Here is a 24,988-nt window from a genome sequence, read left to right as displayed (position 1 = left end):
AGCATCGCCAGAGTGTAATTTTATAATCAAGCCAAAAAGGATTCAAACTATTTCTTTAACATGTTGCATTTTCTAAACCTAAACATTTCAATATCAAAATCCAACTCAGAAAAGCAACTATAGTTGGTAATAAAATGTAAATGATTCCCCTCTGAGCCACAGCGTAGAAGCTGAAATTAGTATAAAATACAAATATTGAAGTACATTAAAACTGTACCCTGTGTTGCTTTATGTTTGAATAGACTGCCCAACCACTAAATGTATCACTTCACCTTTGTCTGTTTACTGAAAATACCAACAAAGACACAATAAAACGAACAAATCCTTTTTTATTCCAAAATGTTTAGGGTAAAAGAAACTAAAAGAAACAACATAACCATCCAAGCAGAGGGAAATGAACACAATGGAACCAGAGAGGAGAAAAAAAAAAAAGCAACTTAGACTCAACTCTCACTCCGTGTGAAGCAGGAGTCAGCGGCCGTGTCTGAAAGGGGGGAAGGTGGCAGTAGTCAAAACAACTTGTCTTTCACACACTGAGCATTCACGTATCTGTCCAGATCAACTGAGTCCAATGTTTGCAAGCACAGCATACAGATCCTCCTCTGCTGTGCTGTTAGAGCATTACCTCACATATTTCAGTCAAATAAACGCATGTCAAAGTAAAGTGGAACAGCTGTGGAATAATGTTTGAACATTACAAGTTATCTAAAGGCCCAAATGGGATCAAATATCCAAAACAGATAAAATACAGTAAGGCACTTGCTAGACAAAACCAACTTGACGGATTCTAAACACAGAGCACAAATTAACAGAACTTTTTTTTTTATTTTAGTGTGGCCGCACTGTGTGTAAATGGGCTGCACACAAATTCGCAAACATTTTTCAGCAGGTTATAAAGATGAACAAATGGTGCCTTCACTACCTAAAGACAGGCTTTTCAAATGGTTGGTAACAGACAGTGTCCGAGCAGGAATGATTTCTGACTTAACAAACCTAAAGGATGAGCAGGGGGAATATCTGCAGTCCAACTAAGTGCTGCCGCCTAGAGCCTGTAAGAAGTAACTGCACAAGTTTACAAACATTATTAGGAATATCCTGATAAAATACCATCAGGAGCAACAAATGTTTTTATGTTTTAACTGGTTTGACAATTCTTAAAGCAAGTATAATCTTATAAACACTAAATATTGATATAAAAAAAAAGGAAGTGACAGGAGAAAATGTGGGGAGTGCTCTGACTGATTTACAGGACAGAGCTGTATATGTGCCAACCTCAATGCTGGGCCCCCAACATTTGTTTTTAAAGGGGAATTCTTTTCAGCTTATACCTGAACAAAAATATTTGTCAGATTTGAAAAATGATGTCAGTTCTTCCTCATCCTTTAATCTTAGTTGTATCTTTCAGTAACGCTCATTAAAAAGATTTGGAAAAAAAAGCCAGATGGAAAAACGAGATGTGATTCTCATCCTAAACACTTCTACTGGAGGAACTCATTTTATTAACTTTCAGTAAAACAACTGCGTCTTGATACTCAGTGAGACACGTGGCCCGGCGAGGTTGTTGTCCCCATTCTATTAAGAAATAACTGAAAGAAGACATGCCACCAACATAAACTGGCTTTAGGTTTTACATACTTTTGGTTGCCAGGATGAGCTTGGTTTTAATTAAAAAAAAAAAAATAGTTCTGCGTAACCTTGTGGCAATGGAATTCCAAGTTAGCTCTAGAAAGGATGCTGGTCTTATTGACAGCTGCTGTTTGCTCTGACAGCCAAGATACAAGGCATGCTTTTGTTCATTCTTTTGTTCAAAAACTATAACCCTGCATCCCAACAGGTCCAGTTTCATCAAAATCAAAATGTCTGGTCAGAAGAACACAGCAGAACCAAAGAGACGGCGCCTTGTGACCACTCGGTGAACATTCTTTGAGTCGTATGCATATTTGGATCACATCAAAGAAGTCTCAGGTATGGTGTGTCCGGGAGATGGGGCCGACTAGAATCAACAGGATCTCTGGTGTTTCTTGATTGGGCTAAAATAATGAGACCAGGAAGCCTGCAGTAAAAGCAGCAGTAACAAAGGTCTGCAGGGATTTACCATGAACTTAGAGAGTTTTTCTAACAGAAATGAGCAATGTTTCTGTCCAGACCATTTATTGTCTTGCACTATTATCCACACTATTATTGTGTAGGAAAAAAAAAAAACAGAAAACAAAAACAGTCTATTTCTTAACTTGACACTTGACTGGTAGAGTTAGAGGAGGAGGAATGAGCAAAAATAGTTTAGGGTCGCGTGGAGGGATGGGCAGACGGGAGGGAAGCTTCTTCTCATCTTCAATCTCCAACCAACAATGTGTCACATCCTCAAGCTCTGAGAAACTGCTGTAAATGGACTGAAGGGCTTTCTGTAGACTCCTAACAAAAAGGGATTCATAAGCTAAGAGGAGGCGATTTCTGTGTGCCAGACTTTAAATGAAGGACTAATGGTTGACGAGACCCTGCAGCATCATCATCAGGCGCCGCGCTCTCTTGCTGAGTGGGCTGTGGGGATCCTGCTGCAGGAAGGCAAACAGCTTCGGTCTGACCTGGGCCAACACAGATGACATGTGGTCTCGCGTTAGGGGGTCGCCATGGTCCAGATTCATCACGGCATCCTCCAAGTAGCTGCAAGGAACATAGAAGGAGAGACACTTTAGATAATGATGGCTAAAAGTTACCAGCCACCGTCATCTACTGTGAGCAAGAAAGAACTGAAAAGAACTACACTGTCTGAGGCAGAGGCAAATGAACTCAGGGTTTCTGTAGGATTCATCCAGTTATATTTAAGACTTTTAAGACCTTTGTTAAGCACTTGGAAGGCAATTTAAGACTTGGTTCCCATCAGTAATGGCAAAAAAGTTTTAAGGATATGAATCTAGTGTCTTTTATTAGTTTCAGTGTTTTCAGGCACATTGTGCAGGAGGCTTTGACTTTGTTGTGTTTAACAGGCTTCAACTGAGCACTGTGCTGTTTTCAGTGCTGGTCTCATTAAACCAGCACTTCCCCACAGACAAAACCACTTAGAGAAGACATAGCACATCATCTCACATATGAGACTTGTTCAATAAATTCTGATCAGGTTGCAAAATTTGCAAATGTGTTTTTTGTTTTTTTTTTGTAGTTTCATTAGTGTCATAAATCCAAATTGATGAGAAAGTACTACAACAGGTGGTGAAAATCTGTCAAACATTATTAACCTAACCTAAAAATGATCAAAATGGTTTAGACTTGTCATAATTGTATTTCAAACAACTTTTCAGGGACAGGATTCAGATTATTTGATTTTAGGGTTTTAAAGAATTCTCGGACTTGTGTATAAAATAAAATAAGAGGATTCACATGTAAAATGTGATAATGCAAATCACAGCCTTCACCCATTCAAGAATAAAAACTGCCTGTGCAAGTTATTCTTGTTTTGACCATTGGAACAGCTTCAGGGGTAAAGAGAAATGCCAGTTCTATATTTTGTGGTTTGGATATCAAGCACCGTCCTTCATCACCTTCCTGCATGATGTGTGAATGTGCACTTTGCATTTTCCCTCCAGTCTTGCAGTGGAAATTGAGTTTTGCTCGTTTTCACCTGTGTCCTCGTTTTCACCTCTGTCTCTCTCACTGCGGCTACACAACCTTTAACTCCTGGACGAACTGTTGTGGACAGATGTAGTGGATAGACTTTCCAGAACAGCCCTTCTCCTCTCCTCTCCCATACTCACTGTCTTTACAGTTTCAATCACCATTCATCTCTGTGTCCGGAGCACTACCTGATCCGAGTCTAACATTGGAGGCGCTCTCACATTGCCAGCTGGCCTCCAGCCAGAGTTCTCCATCACACTCACAGACACAGCCCATCAAATCTCCATAACCCTGCCAACACTCCCTTTAAACTGACATTTAATGTCATTGCAAATAACACCACAGCTACTGAATGACTTTCTACAGTAAATGTCTGGCAAGGAGATAATCTGCCTGTAAGTAAACTGTGTCCGGCCAAGAGCACTTAAAAAATACTGTTCTTTCTCATTTAATTCACACACTGTTGTCGTGTGAACTGCTAATGATCCCACAGTTTTGTGAATAAAGACGAGTCTTCCTTCTTCTTCCCTAACAATCCTAGCAGTACTTCCATAAAGGATTCCTCTAAGATACCAGCTATCAGAAGTATAGAAAAGAAGGCTCCTTTATGTTGTGAAAAGCTTCAAACAGTGCTTCAAATTTTAGATGTAAAAGTTTAAAAGCCACGCGTTACCAAACGTGATGAGAATAAATACTCAGAAATACAATCAGTTCTGTTATTTAAAGTACAAAGCTAATCTGCATGGCTGAAACAGAATAAGCAATTAAAATAGGCAAAGTGAATAGATTATGAAGTGAATTCCTCCTACCACATTCCCTTCAGCTATGACTGTATCTATTGTACTAATACTTTGGACTGAACCACACTCAACTGTCCTCATCTCTCTCTTTCCAGATGGCACAGAGTGGCACTAGAGGCCTGTATCAGCAGCAGCAGGCAGCTGCAATGTAAACGCAGCACCAGACAGGTGATCCAGACGTGGTGCTGTAAAGAGAGTCTGATGGGAAAAGATTTTTGGGGGGAGAAAAGCAAGAGGAAGCAAAATGCAAGGATTCATAAGACAAAAGGACATAAAGTGAGCAGAGCAGGGACTCACTGAGGAGATCATTCACGTTTCTTAAGAATAACAGCACAACAAACTGTTCAACTGAGAAAAAAAAAACAGACCGCAGGTGTGAACAGTAGGATAAAAAGACAAGAACATGAAAGAAGAGATGATAAAGAGCATTGAAAAACTGCAATGGTATTCACAGGATCTTCCAAGCCCCCTGGACAGTCGTGTAGCAGGGCTACAGACTGAACAGGGTGATGGGGTCAGCAGTTTAGCTCTATTTAGCACACAGGAGATGAGGAATAATGGACATACAACAGTGATAAGATGGGAAGCAACAGTTTAAGCGAAGAGTGGCTTTATTACTAAGCGAGAGGAGCACAGGTTCCACCTTGTGTGGGAGAAGTGTTTAAGGCAACTCAAGACAAAAAAAACATGTACAGATAGCAAGACAGATCTTACATCAAACCACGCTGGAGTGAGACAATTATTTCATGAAATTATGGTATCCTGCAAGTATACAAGTAAGACTGATCAATATTTATATATTTTGAACTGGAAAGAGTGCACAAATTTCACATCAGAACTCAAGTAGAAAAGATACTGAAGATAATCACTGCAGTAATATGGTAATTTGTTTATCTACAAATACAAATACAACTGGAAAGAGTGGCTTCCAAGTTGGGACTGGTGTTATTTTGGACATGTGCAAGAATCACATACTATCTTCCAAAAACAGTATGTGGACTAATTTTGGTTTCCTCACCTGATTTTGAGCTCAGAGCGTGTTGAGAGGTTGGAGGAGAGCTGCTGGATGAGCGACAGCAGCACGGGCTGACTGAGGGGGCAGGGGTGCTGACCAAACACCTGCTGAGAGTCGATGGTCTCACATACATACAACACCAAGTTCAGATCTGTCGCCGACAGAGCCTGAGGACACAGTAAGAGACACATCTTTGACTCCTTCAGTTCAAATATCTCCTTTCCTTTCCTCCTTTCCTAGTAAGAAAAACATTCCTGTCCACCGACAGGTGGCCAAAAAGCCAAAAAAAAAAAAAAAACCTAAATGATCTTTACAGGTGGATTGTTACTTATTTTGTAGTAATGTTGTGTAGTCACCATTCAGAGCAAGTTCAGGTATTAAGTTATTGGGGCAGAAAAACACATGCACAATGAGAGTTTATAGTCTAGCTGATGCACTAATGGGATCTGCAAGTGGGAGTGTGTGAAGTGGTCACACTATATTGGCTTTCTAAGCCTTATAGTCCTGTTGGGCCCTGGTGGTGTGTTTAAGTGAATGTTTATTAGAGGATAATTACAAGTTGCGGGAGGGTGTTTGCATCCATTACCAACTGGAAAATACTATTTGGTTGCAGAAGTTCCAAAATACATATGATGATACACCTAGTTACATCTGTGTGTGTGTGTGTGTGTGTGTGTGTGTGCGTTACCTGCTGGAAAGCCTGGTTAAGCTGGCCCTGCTGGAGGAGCTGCAGGATGTTGGCCTGCTGTGTCTGGTAGTCAAGGTGTGCTGTGGGGACGGGCGTGCCGGCCGCTGACCTCATTGCCTGCATGATGCTGGAGGTGACCACTGCCTGCTGCTCCTTCATTGCCAGGCTCACCTCACCTTTGACAATTCGCTGGACATGGCTAAGAATAGACTCCTGCAAACTGAGGAGGAAAAGAAGAGACAAGGAAATGTGAGGACCTCCATGGTATGTGTGGTACCATGTGGTTGTCAAACCACTATGCTGCACTCTAGCAGGCTGCCTAAGGCAAAAACAAAAACACAAAAAAAAAGAATATATGGGCAACATCCACATATTTAACAGGATCAAGAAGAATTCTCTCCTTCAATCATATTTTTATTAGTATCTTGTGTCTGTGTTGGCGCCAAGTCTGATTTAATATGGTGTACTTAACATAGAAAGTTATAAATTGAAGCTGCCATTTCAAGATTTTAAAGTTTTAGTTGGCCAACTACTTTCTCTCTGCTCCACCCCCAACAAATCTATAAACTCTAGAGGCCATGAAATTAATTGCAGAGGGAACAAGAGACTCCATTGAATTTATGTTCTTACATTAGCCTTAGGATTAAGACTTGCTTGTTTCTGCTCTCCAATCCATTACACACCTGCTCAATAGGCAGTGAATAATGCCAGGACTGCTAGCATAAGCTAATATGTATATTTGATAATAAAAATGTCACTTTGTGCTATCAGATCGATACCTGCAATATTGAGCAGAGTTCTTCCGAAACTTATAATAGCTCATAGTACTGAGTGGGACATGTCACAGACTTTTTGTTTAGGTATTTAGGATTTTGTATTATTTAGTATTACAAACTAAAAAAAAATGCATTTGCAGGTAGGCAATCTTATTACAGTTAGGACTTCTAAAGTGTATGCACGTGAATGAAAATAATAAAACTATGTAGAACATTATTGTTATATTAGCACTTCATGCACTTATTTTTTAGTGATTTTTTTCTTGATAGCTGTGTTTTTACAGTTTTATTGTATTTTAATATGATATGTAATTCAAGCTACAGCAACCAAACAATTTCCTTTAATGATCAATAAAGTCTTCTGATTTCTGATTATTTGAGCAAAGTGGTACAATTAACAGTAGAGCTGACCATCCACCCATCCTTTCTGCCCAAGTGTTATGCTTTACTGCAATATTTAATAGTTTTTAAAAAATGAGACATGTTATATCTTTAAAAGACATAAGTCTGTCCCCTAAACTTTTTCAGTCAGGGGTGGCAATGGCCTTAAAAATAATTTTAAGTGTAGAGCCCTAGAGGCCTAGAGTAGAATCACATTAGGGAAACAAACAGATGTAGCTAAATGACAAATGGGAAGGAAAATAGGACAAAAAGTGCAAATTGTTGAAGGGAGATTCAATACTTTCAACATGACCAAAGACAGGTTTCTGTAACAGCTTTCCAATCACAAGTGGCTAACTGTGATCAATAAGGGACAGCAGGATACATACTTTCCCACCATCATCTGGACCTGGTGCTGGACCTCTGCCCGAACACTTGCTGTGATGTTATTGGCCAGCTGATCGGTGGAGCTTTGGAAGCTGTCGATCATATGTTGGAGCTGGCCAATCATGGGGTCTCGTGTCTCCTGCTCTCTCTGCTTTCTGCTCTTCATATGAGTCTCAAGTTGTTGGATGTCTGCAAAGATGAAAGAAGAAAATCAGATGTTCGCCTCACAAAACACATTAGAAATATAGTCAAAGCTCCACTGAGTATTATCTTTGATACTGACATTGAATCAAACCACTCAATGTAATGCAAGTTCCACTGTCAAGTGTCACTGTCATTACAGTGGTGAAATTGAACTGAACACAAGTAGAGCGACACTGAAAGCATATTTTGGTTGTTTGGGATTGGTTGTCACCTCCTCCAACAGATGAAGGCAGCCTGTGTGACTGTCAAAGTTATTTGGTCTTAAAACACTAGTCTGACATTCTGAAGACACAAGCCTTGGAAATAAATGTCACTGCCTCCATACACTTTTAAAAGTGCAGTTTGTTGCTAAAAAGTCAATAAGCTGAATGTGTATGAGAGTTCAGAAGTACTGTTCTAAACATGATTTGACGAACCATTGAGCAGATGTTTCCCCTAAAGTAAATAGAGTCTTGACCCTTGTTTCAACTAATGTTGCTTTTCATGCAAAGAAAATTACTGGTAAGCTTGTGTATGTTATAACATAACACTGTATCACAAATTTAAGGTTTTCAACAGCACATTCTGTAGTGCTCAGCTATTATATATGACGTCCGACATATGGCTTTGTAGCCTATTGCAAATCAAGCAAATAATGTTTTCTTCATTACACAGCTTTATATTTAATGCTTGGCTGCCTGAATGACACTTTAAGGGAAACACTGTATAATGTCTTAACATATATTGCACTTGTGATATTGCTGTATCAGACAAACCTCACACCATGAACCAACAAGAGAGAGAAAAGCTGGAGATAAACACACCTGAAGACCTGCAATATAGCTGGGTATTAGTGTATATGTAAATGCAACATTCACAGTCAAGTCAAAGGCCATAGTTACACAAAATACTAAACCCTGAATTTCATCATAGTTTAGCTTCCAAGAAGGCACAGACATACACGTAGTTTGAGAAGAACTGTGGACTCCCTGTTTACTGCAGGATAAGTGACTGCACCTCCGCGCTGCACATGTTGTGACAGCCTTGGCAATATTAAAAAAAAAAAAAAAAAGACAAACAAAACAAAAAAAAAACCCAGTTGTCAGCCTCTACAATTTCAAAGTAAACAGACTGCTTATCAACACATCAGTGTGCTAGCTGTGTCTGCAAAGACTCACACAAGCTGTCCCTGAGCTTTTTATAAGAAACGGATATTTAATTAGGCGTCCAGGGCTACACAGACAGCAACACTACAAATTATATCTCTGGTCATTAAGAGCCACCACAGCCAGCTTCACAGGATGGGTCCAAAGTGACCATTGTGAAAATGTCTTAGTTGACAAAACCATAACTTTTGATATGTGATAAGGTTGCCTTACACTCTTGTGTTCCTTGTTTGAAGCTGTCATTAATTTGCTGAAACATGGACTGGCAGCCTCTCTCAAAAACAGGCAACACGATGCTCTGGAAGGCATCTTTATAGGCTGCCTGGATGGGCCCCTGCATTGCTTCAGCTGCTGCTCGACCAATTGCATCTGTTGTGTTCTGGAAACAGAGGGGTTTGTGTAAAATAGATAAGAGAGGTTACACGGCCCACCCTGCACAGTATTAAAAAAATATGTAAGTGATGAAGTAAACTATCTACCTACCTTGGATTTGACCACCTTGGTGACATTGTCCTTCAAGGTGACCTCCACTGCAGTCAGCTTAGCAGCAATTGTGTTGCTCAGCTGACCTGTGACAGGCTCCAGGCTCTTAGAGATCGCTAGAGAGGGAAAAGAATTAGCGAGACACATTAGCAAGAACTCTATTATTAGGCATGTTATCACAGAAGGAGTAAAAAGATAGGAACATCTCAACCCTGAATCAGAGGGCACGATGCAAGAAAACATCTCTCCAAAGATTGTCACAGTCAACGCACCTCAGTTGCCTGTTATATTTAACTCACACCTAGAATGATGTCAAGCATTAAAATAACACTAATTTATTGATGTACAGGGTGGTGTGCATTTTGTCCATTTTTAGTGCTGCCAAACTGAGCTTTATAGAGAAGAAAGCTTAAATCCACCAGGTTTTAACATCACCTATAAAAGGTGTGCTAACCAGACAACATTTACATGTGATTTAGATTAGGGATACACCAATCCGATTCTCTAAGAACTGATACCGACCAACTGTCTACTTTTTTTTTTTTTTTGGCAGTGTATACCTGTTTAAGATGTCATTCAGTCATGGTACATCACACAAAATTTACATCAAGTGTGTGTCCCCGATTGATCCTGGGTTCATTGTGCAGGACAACAAGCCCATAAAGAACCCACTAGAGTTCACGAAGAACTATTTTCAGACGCAAGAAAAACTAGGAGCCCTGCAGCAGATGGTCTCAGGTTTTTGTTCCATTTACTGCAGTTGGTATGAAATCAATTTATAAATGAAAACACAATTTATGTAATTTATATTAAAAGCAGCACCTGTATATTTTCAGTGCCTTAAACATTTGCATAGTACTATATATGTGTGTGTGTATCAAGTGTATAGATATATTAAGGATGTCATCTTTGCTGCCACACACCATGTATGTCCCACACCCACACACTACCACACACAGCTGGTTACAATGCCTAGTGTCAGCCACTTACACCTCCATTCAATGTTCTGCTCTCTGTGGTCATCTATACTCGGTTTTAATGAAGTCCAATTTATCAAAGAGTCATGTACATATTTTTCAATTCCTGTTAAACAACTGATTGAGTATCACCCATTAATTTAATCCATCCATCCATCATTATACTGCTTATTCTGTAGAAGGTGACCACAGGCGCTGGAGCCAACCCCAGCGGACATTGGGTGGAGGTGCTGTACATCCTGGACAGATCATCAGTCTATCACAGGGATGACACACACACAAACAAACACATTCATACCTGCAGGTAATTTAGAGTGACCAATTAACCTAACCCCAAACTGCATGTGTTTGGATTGTAGGAGGGAGCCACAGTACCTGGAGAAAACCCACAGAGACACAAGAAAATATAAACTCCAAACACAAAGACCCAGATTAGCTACAGACTCCAACCCTGAACCTTTTTGCTCTAATCTAGCGGTTGAGTCATGGTAAATGGACTTCTAGCTTTTAGGTTGAAACGTTTTACTACTCATCTGAGTAGCTTCATCAGTCTAAGAGAAAGCTGCTATGCAAACTTCAATTTAACCTGCAGGATGGTTTCAGTCCACCCCAGCCCAAATAGGCTCACTAGGTGAGCTATGTAAATCAGGTGAGAGTTGTTAGACCCACACTCCTGAGTTGGTTTCACTTCACACCTGGTCTGACTAGGCTTGTTTGGTGAGCAAAAGAAGTGAGCTCAGGTGAGGGTCGTGAGGATCTAATGGTGGACTCATTTGACCCCTCTGATTCACCAACTGGCTGCAGAGTGTGTCCTCCCTGGAAAACATTTAGATAACTTCACCTGGACAACTGAGAATCTTCACAGACATACTTCTTGCTGTGAGGTGACACTCCTAACCACTTCAGCAGCTCATACTATTCTAATCAACAATTTAATTTAAGCAGGCCATAAAAAAAGCACAACGACCATCAGTCATGCTCAAACTGCTGTGCTACACTGATAAATTGCCATCATTGCAACGTCATCTAACAGAATCAGCATAAATCCATGTTAATGACAACTCAGCTGTGTAGCTGGCTATAGTGACATTGAAAATGAAAACACATGGTAAAGTCAGACTTGACCAACTTTTCATAACTTTACTACAGCACAGCCTGACCATAACTGGGTTGGCTTAGGCACATTATTTTGCAAAAGATCCATTTTGGTCCTGTCTGATCTATGAACTCTGATGACCATTTTGAAAGCTGTGTTATGAGAAAGGGAAAACAACTCTGTTTAGTTTGAGTGGAGAGCTGAAACAGAGGGGGAAAGATGTGTTTACAGTTGCTAAACAATAAATGGCTTCATGTGATCATGGTCTCACTTATGTAGAAATCTTAAATAAAAATTATTCAAAAGTCAAAATTAGTCAAAAATTATTCAAAAGATGTTTACACAACCTCAGATTGTAATATACACAGATTTTAAATTAGACAAAAACTATATATAACAGCATATATATTTAAGACAGTCCTGTAACGCATTATGGATTTTAAAGTGATGGTTATCGGTTAATAATTCAATTTCAATTCAATAATCAGTCCCACTTCCTCTATAATGATCTTTTAGGACATATCCATCTCATTTCTGCTAAGTTGTGAATGGCACTTTTCTTTCTATTTCTGTCTGTGTTTGTGTGTGTGCCCTCTTACTTTGTGGGACTGTCTTCTTCATTTCCTCTCGCAGCACTTTGTCCATTCTGTTGGTAAGGGCCGTGCTGAGGGCGTGGCTGAGCTGCTGGCTGAGCTGCTCATGAAGCTGCTGCTGATGGTTCTGACTCTCTGCCAGAACTCGCTCCAGTCGGCGCTCTGAGGACATGAACAGTCACGGCTCGAAATAACAGGTTATCAAAGGATCACCATCTAGACCAGCATGTGTCCAACAATGAAAACTGTTATAATAGGAGTTTTTAAATGTAGAAATCTTCTGTGATTATTGGTGCTTATTAGAAAAGATGTACTGGAACTTCAGGTGTTCCTAGCACCAAAACTTTTACATTTTCGAATAATGGCATCAGAGTTGTTTACTAATCCTTGGATGGAGAGTGAAAATGCCAAATAAACTCACAACCATAAATTTTATTAGTAAGTTTAAAAAAAAAAAACAACAACAACAGAAGGATACGTTCTTGTTCTTGGTGGTTGGTAAGGACATGCTCTACCTGGGTCATAATGGAGCTCTGCATGGCTTCAATCTGCCCACGCAGTTCACTTAACTCCCTCTGCTGGCTACGCAGGACCATCAACAATTCGTCCTGTACTTCTGAATTCATCTATGAGTGGATATAGAGAAGGATTAAAAAGGAGACCACACAGACCAAGGAAATGTGTTGCTGAAACACTAAATTATACCTGGATTAATCAACATCTTTGAGTTAAACATTGAATTAAGTAGGCAATTCTTTTAGTAACAGATTAGGAACAATAAAAAAATAAGATGGTGCTAGGTATCTGTCAGTTTGTTTATTTTAATATAAAATGGATGCACAGATATTTTGTGAACACGTTACCTGACCAGAGTCCATTTGCCTGGACAGAGATGACTCACTAAAAGGAAAGAACAAAGAATGCACAAACACATTTTAATGATAATACATGAACTGATTAAATATTGAATAGTGGCTCAGACAAAAGTGATCATAGTTTCATACTGTGACAAAATTACCGGGTTGCGGAAAATGAATTTGCAGCTACATCACAAACACATTTAGTCTGGTCTTTGCTAGACTGCATGTATAAACACAGATACTGAACTTCAAATGTGTTATGGACGAAGGACTGAGAGCAGGCTGAACCATTTCTCAGTTTTGTTCATTTTACTACTTTATGTGTAAGAGATAGAGTGAGAAACTGCTGATGAATGCTTCAGTGCAATAAAGCCTGAGTGAAATTCTCCCAATGCACAGGCATCACCCACATCCCCACCCGTACATAAATATCAAACATCTAAATACCTGTCATCTTTTTTTGTTTTCCTCTTTAGTTTTGGCGAGCTGCGTGGTGAGGTCTTCCAGTCCTTTACTGGAAGTCTGTGAGAAGATCGAGAACCACAGTTCCCTGAGGAAGATGCCAGGCTGGCCACCTCATCATCAGGGTCACTGGGTACACAAACACATCAAAACACCACAGTAAGAAAGCTCCTGTAGTAAAATCTAAATGTTTGTAAGCAAATTGCTGTGCCATTTGTCTGTGATGGCATTACCTGTGCCTGTTTATTTACAAACACTTAAAGGTGAGTTCACTGGCATTACCTCTGCTCTGCACCAGTGTCCTGACTATCATTCTGTGTTAGGTGGTAGGAGTGACGATGGTAAGAGGAGCTCAAGTGTCTGTCCTTTGATTCCTCTCTTGAACTGCAACACAAGGGGGGGACAGGACACAAACCTCTTTTCAAACTGCATTTACAATTTCAAAACAAGTTTGACACAGAAGCTATCATATCTTGCCTTACCCTTGCAGGCCTTATGAAATTGCCTGTTTATTTGTGTTAAAGGATTTGTAAACAGAACAAAAATAGTTGCAATCATGAAATGTAGATTAGTGTTTAACTGTTAAATGTATCTGTGTGAATTCCTACCAGTCTCCAAGACCGTTGTCTCTGAGAGTGTTCCTGGTTTCTCTGGTGATGTCGGGTGCAGCTGGCCAAGGTGTGTGACCTCCACTACTATCTGAAGACCCACCTCCCACCCCAGGGTTTTCCTGCGATAAGGCATTCTCGAGCAGAGAGGGGGTGTGGCTGAGTCTAGGCTCTGACTCAACTACCCCACCTACAGGCCCATCCGCACCTCCAAGTTCAAGGGGCAACAGGCTGAGAGAAAATACAATGCTTTCATTAATTTAAGGAACTATACTGATGCTTTTGGCAAACATTTGCGCTGACAAATTCTGCATATTTTTCAATACTCCTGACCATGTTTAAATGTACATCATATTTTGATTATCATGCTGACAGCTTTGGGTTTTCACAAGAGGATCAGGTAGAACTGTTTAAACATTTACTTTCGTTGTGTACTCTGTACACAAATATCAAGTCTGCATTCCTTTGTCAGTCTTGTACCTGTTGTTGGGTGTGCGTGGTGAGGTGAGGAGGTGCAGAGCAGAGGCAGCAGAGGCCATGCTGTCTGTCTGGAGAGCAGAAAGTGGTAAGGGCTCCAAACTGGACCCTAGTCCACGCTGAAGCTGTAGGGTCTGCGATGCAATCTCTGGCATGTCCTGAGACATGGCTGTAGAGGCTGAGGAGATGACATCAGGGGAGCGGGCCCTGGTTGGAGAGGCCAGTGGTGGCAGGATGGGTGAGTCTATGGCCTGAGGACTGTCAAGTGCAAGAGGACTGATAGGGGTCACAATACCCTGGATACAGAGAGAAGAGTGTATTAAAAAACATCACACCATAAGCATATTAGGGCCCTGGAAGAAGCAGGTAATTGTGTCAGGTTCTACCTGTAGGTTGTCCAGTCCAGGCAGCAGCACAGCAGAAGCAGCTCTTGGACTACTGGCTGAGGCAGAGTGAACCAGATTATTGCTGGTGATGTTCTCAGCTCTGTTAGGACTCTGACTGACCTCATCTACAGCTCTGGAAACAGAAGCAAAATTACGTGGACGTGTTACTCTAACAGTAGTAATAAACAGGGTCTATAAGTAAAATGTGTCGCTATGTTCAATAGTAAACAGTCCCACACCATTACAACACCCGATACAAATTCTAACACACTATGAGCAAATAGAATATGACGCAGTATAACAAACTAGTTGAAATGGTAAATGGTTGAAAGCAATGCAAACCAATTTACAGCTGAATATAATAGAGAACATATGAATGTATGATCAAACATTTTCACTACACCAAGTACTAAAACTTCTTGACTAAAGACATCAGATTTTATTCCAAATGAAGTGCAGAGAGAAACCTACCTGTTAGTTGAGTCAGAGTTGCTGCTGATAGCAGTTACAATAGTCAGACTGCTGGCGCTGCTGCCAGGAGATGGTGGTACCTGAAATGGGACAAAAAAGTTCTATACAGGCAGAAATATAGCATAGGGTTTGTAACATCACTTCTCAATTGAATAAATATATATATTATTGCTATATTTACATTTTCCTTGTATTACTTTGGCATGTTTATCAAACTCATAAACTAACAAAACTAAAACTAAAGTGCAATGCAGATAACTTCCAAAAAGGTTATTAGACAGAACAGTTAAGTCTCACGTACAATATTTATATTAGAATCTTGTTTTTCAATTTCTTCATGACTGGAAATGAAGACTTTCTTTGGTTGTCTCAGTTGTACCTTTACTTAAACAGCAAAGACAAAGCAGCTCTTTTCTTTGTATAGACAAGCTTTGTAGGCTTGGTCTGGTAAGTGCCAGCAGCAGCACTTGACCAGTATGAGGGGAGCAGGTGCTATTCAAGCGGCAAGATGTTGCTAGGCAGCAAATAAAAACATGTCTGAAACATAAGCTGTGTCCCAGTTCAGGGGCCACTTCTTTGGAAGGCTACATTTGAAGCCCAACTGCACCAGAGCATTGCGACAAGGCTGTCCCATTTCAAGAATCCTTTAAATGCGGCCTTCTTTTCCCTGTTGTATATGTCGTAGCCTAACATATCCTAACATTCATTGAGTGCTGGTGATGAAAGTGCTTCAGATTTTGTAATATGCATAACTCTGGTAAAACTCAGATTTACAAGACAGAGAGTGGCATTAGACATGGCTTATGAGTGTTTGTACCGAAGTGCTTGGTGTCATGAAGGCATCAGGAGTCATCAGCTTGGGCATCGGCCCACCACCAGTGACGGGGCTTGACAAAAAGTCAGCAGGCGTAGGAAGAGATAGGATCTTTCTTAGGTCAGTCTGGGAGCCGCCTCCTGACTCCTTATCTGAGCTCTGGTCAATGAGATTGTCTGAAAACCCTGCAGGAAACACAGAATATACTATTAATTGCACTGTAAAATTTGACACATATACATTGTATTATTCAACAAAACACATACACATAGTGCAATATTTAGATCATGTAGACCCAAGACATCAACATGTCTTCACAGCATCTTTTTGTCATAGACAATCACAGATTTCTTTATTTGTTTTACACTAATTAGATAGGCCTTTACATATAGCTTATCTTGTGCACAACTGGCCAATGAGACTCAGCAGATGCAATCTTACCTTGCTAGATTAAATAGGTATGTGGGTAAATACAATGTGATAATAATAACCTTCCCATATAAATAGATCACCAACCTAAACCTCTAACAATTCTCTGTACAAAACTGGTGCAGCAACATTCAGATGTTCACAAATGAACAGAATGAAGATATATAAGTAAAGCTACAGATTGCATCAACACCAGTCATCATTTTCATGCTTCACATCTGCTTTACTCTGATACTTTACCAAAACCATCCTGAGAATCAGAATGGGGCATGAAGACTGCAGAGCTGGAACAAACATTGGGCTGGAACCAGATCTGAACATCCTGCAGGCTCCTGAAAACACACACATAGACACATGTATATGCCGACACATTTAACAGCACCATGATTATGGCTTAGCCAATTGCTTGTTTCTTGGATTCCACTAACTTAAGTGCATCCACAAGCCTTTGGAGATCTGCTGCCCCCTATCAAATTTTACATACTGTGAATCACTTCACATGGATGCTACAGATGAAAAACTAGATTTTGGTAATTAGGTATTTGTTAATATTGACTGCCTGTAACTCAAATTGCCCCTTGGAGAGTTTAAAGTTTACACCATTGTACACAAGCTAACATGAGCTGAGCTGAGATAAAGGCAGACTTACTTGGTGTGAACACAATAGAGTTTAATCTGGATCCCAGACTTGGACTCTGTGGGTCCTTGAGTGCCCTCTGGAAGAAAAAGATAATACGGTTAATTAGGATGACTGCTGCTACATATTTAATGGTCTCAAAGTGACAATCGTCTTTTTCAAGACATAACCTTCCTCACAAAATCATCAAATGGAGTGAAAAGGAAACAAATTTCACTGTTTGAAAGATAACTTTTTGGAGTTTGGATGACCTTGGAATAGCTAAATGACATACCATACACTGTATTTCTGGACTATAAGTTGCACTTTCTTTACTCCTCTGGCTTGTGGTGCAACCGTGTATATTTACAGCAATTTTATTAAGTAGTCACTACTGTTACATGGCCCTACTGGCACTCTTGACTCAAATGAAGATAATACTGTATTGCTGAAACAGTAAAAATGCTAAATTACAACACCTAGTGTAGCACAAGTGAAAATGCCGCCCAAAAGAAAGCTGTACTGCAAACTTCAAAGTGCAGCTGAAACAAAATTTGGAGTGAGTGTCAGCATTCGGACAACCTGAGAGAGGAAGGGGGTACATTTTTTCATGTCCCCCACCCTGATGTTGGTGCAGGTGTTTAACGTTACTTGACACAGATTAATGAATTTCATAATGCACTTCTGCTTGTTGCTATGCCTAGCCTACATTCTTCATAGGCTAATTTAGACTATAATTAGTAGAATTCCATTAATATTCCAGTACTACTTATAATCCACAAAATACAGTAATAATGGGAAAAATCATATGGCTAGAGAAATCAAAGGACTACAGTAGTGAAAAGAGTCATTTGCGTTTTGGAGTATAAGCATATATGTATGTTTGTGCATGTGTTTGCACCTGTAGTCATGCTCTCGCTCTCTTCCTCTGCAGGGAGGACTTCAGTGTGCCGCAGTCGGCTGTGGGTGACATCCCGGACCCCAAAGCTCAGAACAGGGTGGGTCAGCAGGAACTCTGACACAGCTGTGAAACTGGCCTTGCCTTTTTCCAAGTCCTGCCGCAGCTCCATCACATACAGAACCTTGGAAAGAGTAACATCAACAATGTATGAGGCCAAGGTGTGTACCAAGAAAAACAGACTGGTCCAGACACAAAGTCTTATATTTCAAAAATACTGAACTACTTTCATCGACACCCTGATTCTAGCAGCTGGCTAGAACTAGTTCTCTGACATATGGCACACTGAAAGATTTAATTTTATTTAATTGCTGTTAGTGGCACTGAGAAGAATGAGAGTGTTTAATATTTTTTATTGCCACCAAACAATCAGTGATTAAAATTATTTGTGTAAACAAGAATTTGTGAATATTCCTGAACCTATCCAGCTGACAACATTGTGCTGACCTTCCTCTGTACGTCAGTGAGGATGAGATACTCAGCAGAGAGGTCCAGATTGGCCTTCAGACTTGGAAGCACTGATGAGTTGAATGGATCTGGAGAAAACCTAAGAGAGGAAAACAAATTGTCATTAGTATATTTAAAAGCTAATAAATGGTATTACCAAACATATTGCCACTGGTCCCTGTGTCAATATTTTGGGTAATACAGTATTACACTGATAACAGGCAATAAGATTAGTATAAATTTTAAATAAGCCAAAGGAATAACCTGATGGTCTGTAGACAGGTCCAGGAAACAGTGCACCACAATTTTAACTCCTGGTTCTGATCTGCTCCAGTTATGAGGAATCGCCAGAATGGAACCCTAAAAAGAATAATATAGTATTAAAAATCAAACTGCAACAACCTCAGATTAATATGTATACTTAATGTCACAATTTTCACTGAAGGTCATGTGTGCACTTGTGTGTACTAACTCTGGGTCCTGCCTCTTGTGATTGTCACAGAAAAGAAGACAGGAGAGGGGACGTCCTCCATGAGGCCGCAATTCATGAAGGCATCTGAACAATGCAGTGTGAGGAAAAATAAAAAATAAAATAGGATGAGAAAAAACCAGGTTAGCAGAGAGTAAGAAATACTGTAAACCAAATGTAAAAAGACTTCCTTACCTGGGCTTGTCCTGTCCTCCTTCTATATATATCTGCCAGAACTTGATGTATCCATCATGGCTGGCTGTGGCCAACACAGTACCATCAGGAGACAGGGCACCTTCACTGACTTGCTGGAGGGACGCACAATAAACAATACACATTGTGAGCACAGTGAAAAATCATTGTCTTAGACCCAACACTAATATAGAGCATACCACATCTGTTAATGTCACCATATCTTTCTTCATGGAAATATCCATAGTAACAGTAGTGAATTCTTTTTTTGTTGTGCAAGTCAAAACACTCCATATGGCATATATCCTTCAAAGTAATACTTATTTCATGGGAGACAGTAGCGGGAGATCGCCATTTAATTGTACTGTATTAAATGAATACTCACATAAGTAACATTAAACAAGAATTATTTCATTAGTGTTTCATAATGACTCTTACTTGGGTATGTCCCTTGACTGTGATGAGGCCTTCTTTCAGTTCTGTGGCGTTGACAGGCCAACTACTGTTGCTGGCTCTCAAAACCTCCAGGTCCCATACCTCAGCCTTGACGAGGAGAGCAATTAAAAATTTAGTGAGGCAATGTTTCTATTTGTCTGCTGATTCATTTCCATTTCCTAAACACTGATAATACTGATCTGATGCCAGCTCTTCTTTCTGAAGTTAAATTCATTGTGGAGCTGATCATTCCCAATCATAACATCATTCCCCTGTAAATAGACACATTTAATTACTGCACAAGTGCAGATGTTTATATCCTTACTTGTTTTTTATATATAACAGTGTCCAAGATACACTCGTTGCAATCCCTGGTTCCTAATTTTTCTCTGTTCTTAAAATTAGTTTTAGAAAGGTATGCTGCTGGAACAGTCTATTCAAAGTTTTAGTCTATCTGTAATATGCATTTTATCCTTCCAGCTGGTACAAACAAGTATGTGTGAGACACTCATACCCTGTCTTCATGTAGAAGGGCCAAGGTCTGGCTAGTGTCATCCTGGTTCTCCTCATTGTCATCCAGGATGAATGGACACCAAATGAGGCGGCGGTGAGAGTTCAGTGGAGTGTCTTCTGGTCGTCTGATATGAACCACTATCTGATCTCTGCAGGGAATATGAGTTAAGGAAAACAAGAGATAATGCCAGTTTTCTGTCACTATTGTGACAAAAGCAAAGAGGAAAATTAGAGGTTTGTGTAAATTCTCATTGCAGTTTGGGCTGCTATGAGTGATGTTTCAGTGGGTATTACAGACAGATAATTAAACACTGCAACAGAGGTAATATCCACTCTATACACACATTCTCCCATCACACTCCTTTTCACTTTCCCCCACGTCAGGATACAGTATCTTGTTTTCAGTGCAGGTGAGTTGCCAGACCATCAGGTTGCCTGCTTCATCTACACAACCCAGCAGGGAGGAGTCAAGGTGCGCGAAAGCCAAATCTGTGACAGCCCCTGTGAATCCCTTCAGTAGGGAGCGCTCAGCAAAACTCACACTCAGGACACGAATCATTGCATGGTTGTTGGCTCCTATATGGAGATATGTTAATTAAAATAACATTTGTTTTAATTAAATGCCATAGTCTAAAATGAAAACACTGATCAAAAAGCATGAGTAAAATACTTATACCTTACTTGTTTGAGGTGGTAACTCTTGTTGATTTATAGCATCCCAAATGCTGGGTGATGTTTGTATAAATATCAATCAATGTAAATAACTAATAAATACATAGTCTGACAGTCTTACCTCTGATGGCGTAGGCCAGGAATGAGTTAGACACAGCTATCAATCTCCCATAATAATACTTGTGCTCCCAGTCATACTTGGCAACAGGTTGAATCTTCACCTGAATGAAAAACAAACTTGTGACACATGAGCCAAATCTAGGCTCGTCAAAATAAAGTACAAAACATATGATAAACTCAACACCACAAAAAACATCTTGTCTTTTCAAAATATAGCTCCTAATATCTTTGTTGTACATAAAACAGCTTAAAATCGCACAATAAATGAATATGCAGATTGAAAACCAGTGCATGGATCTCAATCTTTACAAAGCACAGCAGCTTGTCACTTAAAAGAAAGCCAGCTGGTGGCATCGTTTTGAATCATCACAGATTTTTGATCAACAGGTTTTGATCAACAGAACCTTTTCAGGAACACAGCAGTGTGACACTCATGCCTTGTTGGAGGCCACCAAATAGTGCTATTTTGGAGCATTAAAGACCTTACCTTGTTGCTGCCTCGAGCCTTGCTGTTGATGCTGGAGTCTTGGCTTGCCACGATCTCCACATTGTTACAGGTGATAGGGATACAGGTGGACCCATCATCACCAGAGAGGCAGCTGTGATTGCCAAGTACAAATATTAACTAAATTTCTTAGAAATGCACATATATTACTCTGACAAATTGTTAAGTGACTGATTCTAAGAAGCCACTCACATTATCTGACTCTCCTGAGTGCTGCATATGTCTGTGGAGATGGGTCTGGTAGATTCTGTCATGGTGGACCGATCACTGTTTCCTAGAAGGCCTGCTGCTCCCAATAACCCGTTCAGCTCGCCGTTAAAAGAAAGCTTTCTCTGACCGTCACTTGAATGTGCATCTGAAGAAAGTCGTTTAATACAGGGGTTACAATGGGACAAAATGTAGAAAGATATCAATTCAAAGTTTGCAAAGAGTTCTAGATGTATCAAAAATGTGTGTCAACTAGCGATGGGCATCTCTGGTATGAGGCCAATATGATATATATAACACTGTAGGCGGTCTAATACGTTAAAACAGTGGTTCCCAAAACAAAACGTGAAAACTTTCTCTAGCTCTGCTTTAGAACGTATAGCAGAAGTCCTATAGCAGATGTCACTACAGCAACCATCAGTCGGCTTATGTTAGTTCACTGGTCCTGCTGGTGGTGTGAAAGGACAAGTTTTGAAGTGGGCTCCCAATAAAACATAACATTACAGCAGAGGATCAGTCTTGAGCACAGGTTCCAAATCTAAGAAGACAATATGATGAGGTGTACATTGCAGGACAATAGTGGGTAACGACGAGAAACTACTGTGTGTGTGTGTGTTAGCTTCTGAAAAGACCTAGTTTACACTGAGCCATAAAGGTATGACCACTGACAGGTAAAACCAATAACTCTGGTTATCTTGTTACATTGAACAAGACACTGTGTATTGTTTTGTTTGTTTAATAAGAAGTTACAGTTTTGTATGAATTAAAGTGTTTTAAAAGAATTCCAGTGGTGTGTGGAAGCAAAGGACATGTACTTGTGTGTTGAGGGGTAGTTATAGACTACAAAAATGGAGGTCCTGCAGAAAAAGTTTGGGAACCACTGCATTAAAGATACATATGCAGAAACACAGCTACAATCTTAATGTAATATACCTAATGCATTTACTTATTTGTACAGACACAAAGTAGTAGAGAAAGCTTTTTCTGAATGCCTGTTGAAATACTTTCACAGTAAAAATTGTGTATGTAAAATAATCATCACAATCACAAAGAGCTCAGGAGTAGGGCAATAATTTTAAATACCCACCTCAATCACATCAATCCTGGCCATAGGGATTGAACATTATTTATTTAATTCAACTTAATGTATTGGCTGAAAAATTGCCAGCAATGATACTTACATAATAGGAAATGAACTTACTTTTTCATCAAAGTAATGCATTACCGTACGAGCTAACGTTCAATAATGCCAGCAACGACCCTGCGTTTCTTTTCATCACAACTTTCCCAGATAAAAGGTCTGCGTTTCTAAATGATCGAGTACTGTGCTGAAAATACCACAAACCAAGCTGAAGGGAGTGCATCCAGATCACTGACCTCAGTACGCAGCTTGCGAGGCTGCAGCTAATTCTTGATAGCATTAAAGGAACTGGGGCAAAATGCGATAAACAGGCCTATTTACATGTATTACTATGAAGGCACATATGAACAGTGCTGCAGAGTTAATTTCGACTAACCTAACATATTTGGATTTTTTTTTTCAAATATGGCAGCAAAAGACCCAGCTTTCCTACTCCAGAAAATAGACTGAGACATAAGCTAGCGTTAGCTGGCAGAGGAGCTAGCATTTGGGACTATAAAATACTGGACTCTCAGGTGCAATTGAGCCCTAACATCATGACGTACTCCAGCATAGTCGTTACCCTCTGTGAAAATACACCTGTAAACTTACTGACATTTAAACTGTGCTTTCATTAGCAGCTAGTGAAACTCCTCCAGTATAACAGCGCGTTAAAGCCCTAACGTTAGCTCGTATCATTTAGCTTCCTAGCATTCAATTAGCGTCTGCGGCCTAAACTAGCGCAGCCTCCTTTGATTCCCGGTCTAACTTACCGGTGCTATTCCCGGGACGGTCGAGCTTGAGTATGTCCCGGAGAGCCTGGGTCGCATCCTCAATATCTATATTAGAGTCAGACGCCATGGGTGAGGGACAGGGGAGACTGGGTAATGACGGGGGACAATGTTTTCTTGATTGACGCGATTCACTTCTTTCACCCAGAGCAACCGTCTAAACTTCCGCTGTGTCCGCGGCGTAGGCTCCGACTTGTCAGCGTGTCAGGTCTTTGGTTCCTACCTCAAAACAGGGTGACATGAACAAGGCACGATGTCGCCCTCTTCAGTCTGTAACTGGTTTGCTCTCAATCCAGATCCTGTTTGCTATAGCTGTTCATTTTCAGTGCAGTGTCTGCTCACACAGGGCCTTAGCTGGCATCCAGAATCCCACTGTGTGCTAGTTTTCTCTGTTTCCTTGTAGATTCAAAGTTCTTTTTATTAGTTGACTATTATTAAACACAGGAAATGTGTTCAATAATCAGATAGTAGGTTAGTAGGTTCTGACTCATGAGCATGTCAGATGACAGGTGGCTCCTACATGAGGATCTGTGCTAGTTTGGTGCTTTCTGCTCACTGATTCTGAAACTGTACAAGTTTTGACACAGTGAGGCCATTGTACAAATGAATCATCTAAACAGTGCTGAAGCTGGAAAAAATAATTCCTGTGCCAACAAATTAATCATGTTTATGGTACAAAATAGTTCTCCATAAAATAAAGCCACTGACTTAGGTCATATAATCTGTATTAGCACGTTTGCTGTTCAATTTTAAGTTGTTAAACGAAACCCTACTACAGAAAAATAAGGTCGTAACTTGAATTTGCCTTCAGGGATGAATGAATCTTACCTCATCTTTTGTAAAATCATATTTGGTTACAGTATGACTCAGTTGGAACAAACTGATTCAATTTTATCCCCCCTGATTCCCCAACAGTTTATCCCCTGCATGGACCCCAGTTTATGCATAGTAACATGAGACCAGAGACACCTCCAACACTATTGTAGTTCAGTTATGCAGTTTAGGAGATGCTCAAACCCAGTCATCTAGCATCACAGTTTGGCTCTTGTCAAAGTCATTCACATTTTTACACTTGCCCATATTTTCTATGTCCAGTTGCTGCCTAATATACCCCCCACACTGACAGGTGAAATTGTAACAATATAATCAGCGCTATTAACTTGTCATTGACCATAATGCTATGGCTAATTGATATATAAATGAGGCATTTTCAGTTTACCAGCTGATCCTCAGTGGTGAGGTCACCAAAATCAATACAAAACTACAAACTGCTAAAAGTAAA

General features: G+C 40.1%; 1 protein-coding gene across 1 annotated transcript; it reads right to left on the bottom strand.

The window, feature by feature from the left end:
- Nucleotides 1-309: 309 nt before the first annotated feature.
- Nucleotides 310-23,886, bottom strand: edc4 (enhancer of mRNA decapping 4). The gene is made up of 30 exons (XM_026311406.2): nt 23,689-23,886; nt 21,781-21,943; nt 21,571-21,682; nt 21,085-21,184; nt 20,681-20,867; nt 20,293-20,440; nt 19,782-19,886; nt 19,347-19,459; nt 19,155-19,238; nt 18,947-19,042; nt 18,683-18,782; nt 18,179-18,359; nt 17,311-17,377; nt 16,902-16,993; nt 16,236-16,417; nt 15,419-15,498; nt 14,948-15,080; nt 14,565-14,857; nt 14,085-14,315; nt 13,759-13,860; nt 13,462-13,605; nt 13,018-13,054; nt 12,633-12,780; nt 12,161-12,316; nt 9,489-9,604; nt 9,219-9,384; nt 7,659-7,845; nt 6,113-6,332; nt 5,428-5,591; nt 310-2,661 (listed from the first exon to the last, which is right to left on the bottom strand). The coding sequence occupies exons 1-30, from the start codon at nt 23,774-23,776 to the stop codon at nt 2,478-2,480; spliced, it is 4,179 nt and encodes a 1,392-aa protein (XP_026167191.1). The 5' UTR covers nt 23,777-23,886; the 3' UTR covers nt 310-2,477.
- Nucleotides 23,887-24,988: the final 1,102 nt, after the last annotated feature.

This window comes from Mastacembelus armatus, chromosome 6 (genome assembly GCF_900324485.2).
Source record: "Mastacembelus armatus chromosome 6, fMasArm1.2, whole genome shotgun sequence".
Classification (NCBI taxonomy): domain Eukaryota; kingdom Metazoa; phylum Chordata; class Actinopteri; order Synbranchiformes; family Mastacembelidae; genus Mastacembelus; species Mastacembelus armatus.
Note: the sequence above shows the minus strand (reverse complement) of the source record. Positions and strands in the feature narration are given on the sequence as shown.

Coding starts and splice junctions, on each gene's coding strand:
- edc4 (XM_026311406.2), bottom strand. CDS start 23,776: ATGGCGTCTGACTCTAATATAGATATTGAGGATGCGACCCAGGCTCTC. Junction 19,043..19,154: donor CACAAGAGGCAGGACCCAGA/GTTAGTACACAC, acceptor TATTCTTTTTAG/GGTTCCATTCTGGCGATTCC. Junction 12,317..12,632: donor CAACCACCAAGAACAAGAAC/GTATCCTTCTGT, acceptor TCATGTCCTCAG/AGCGCCGACTGGAGCGAGTT.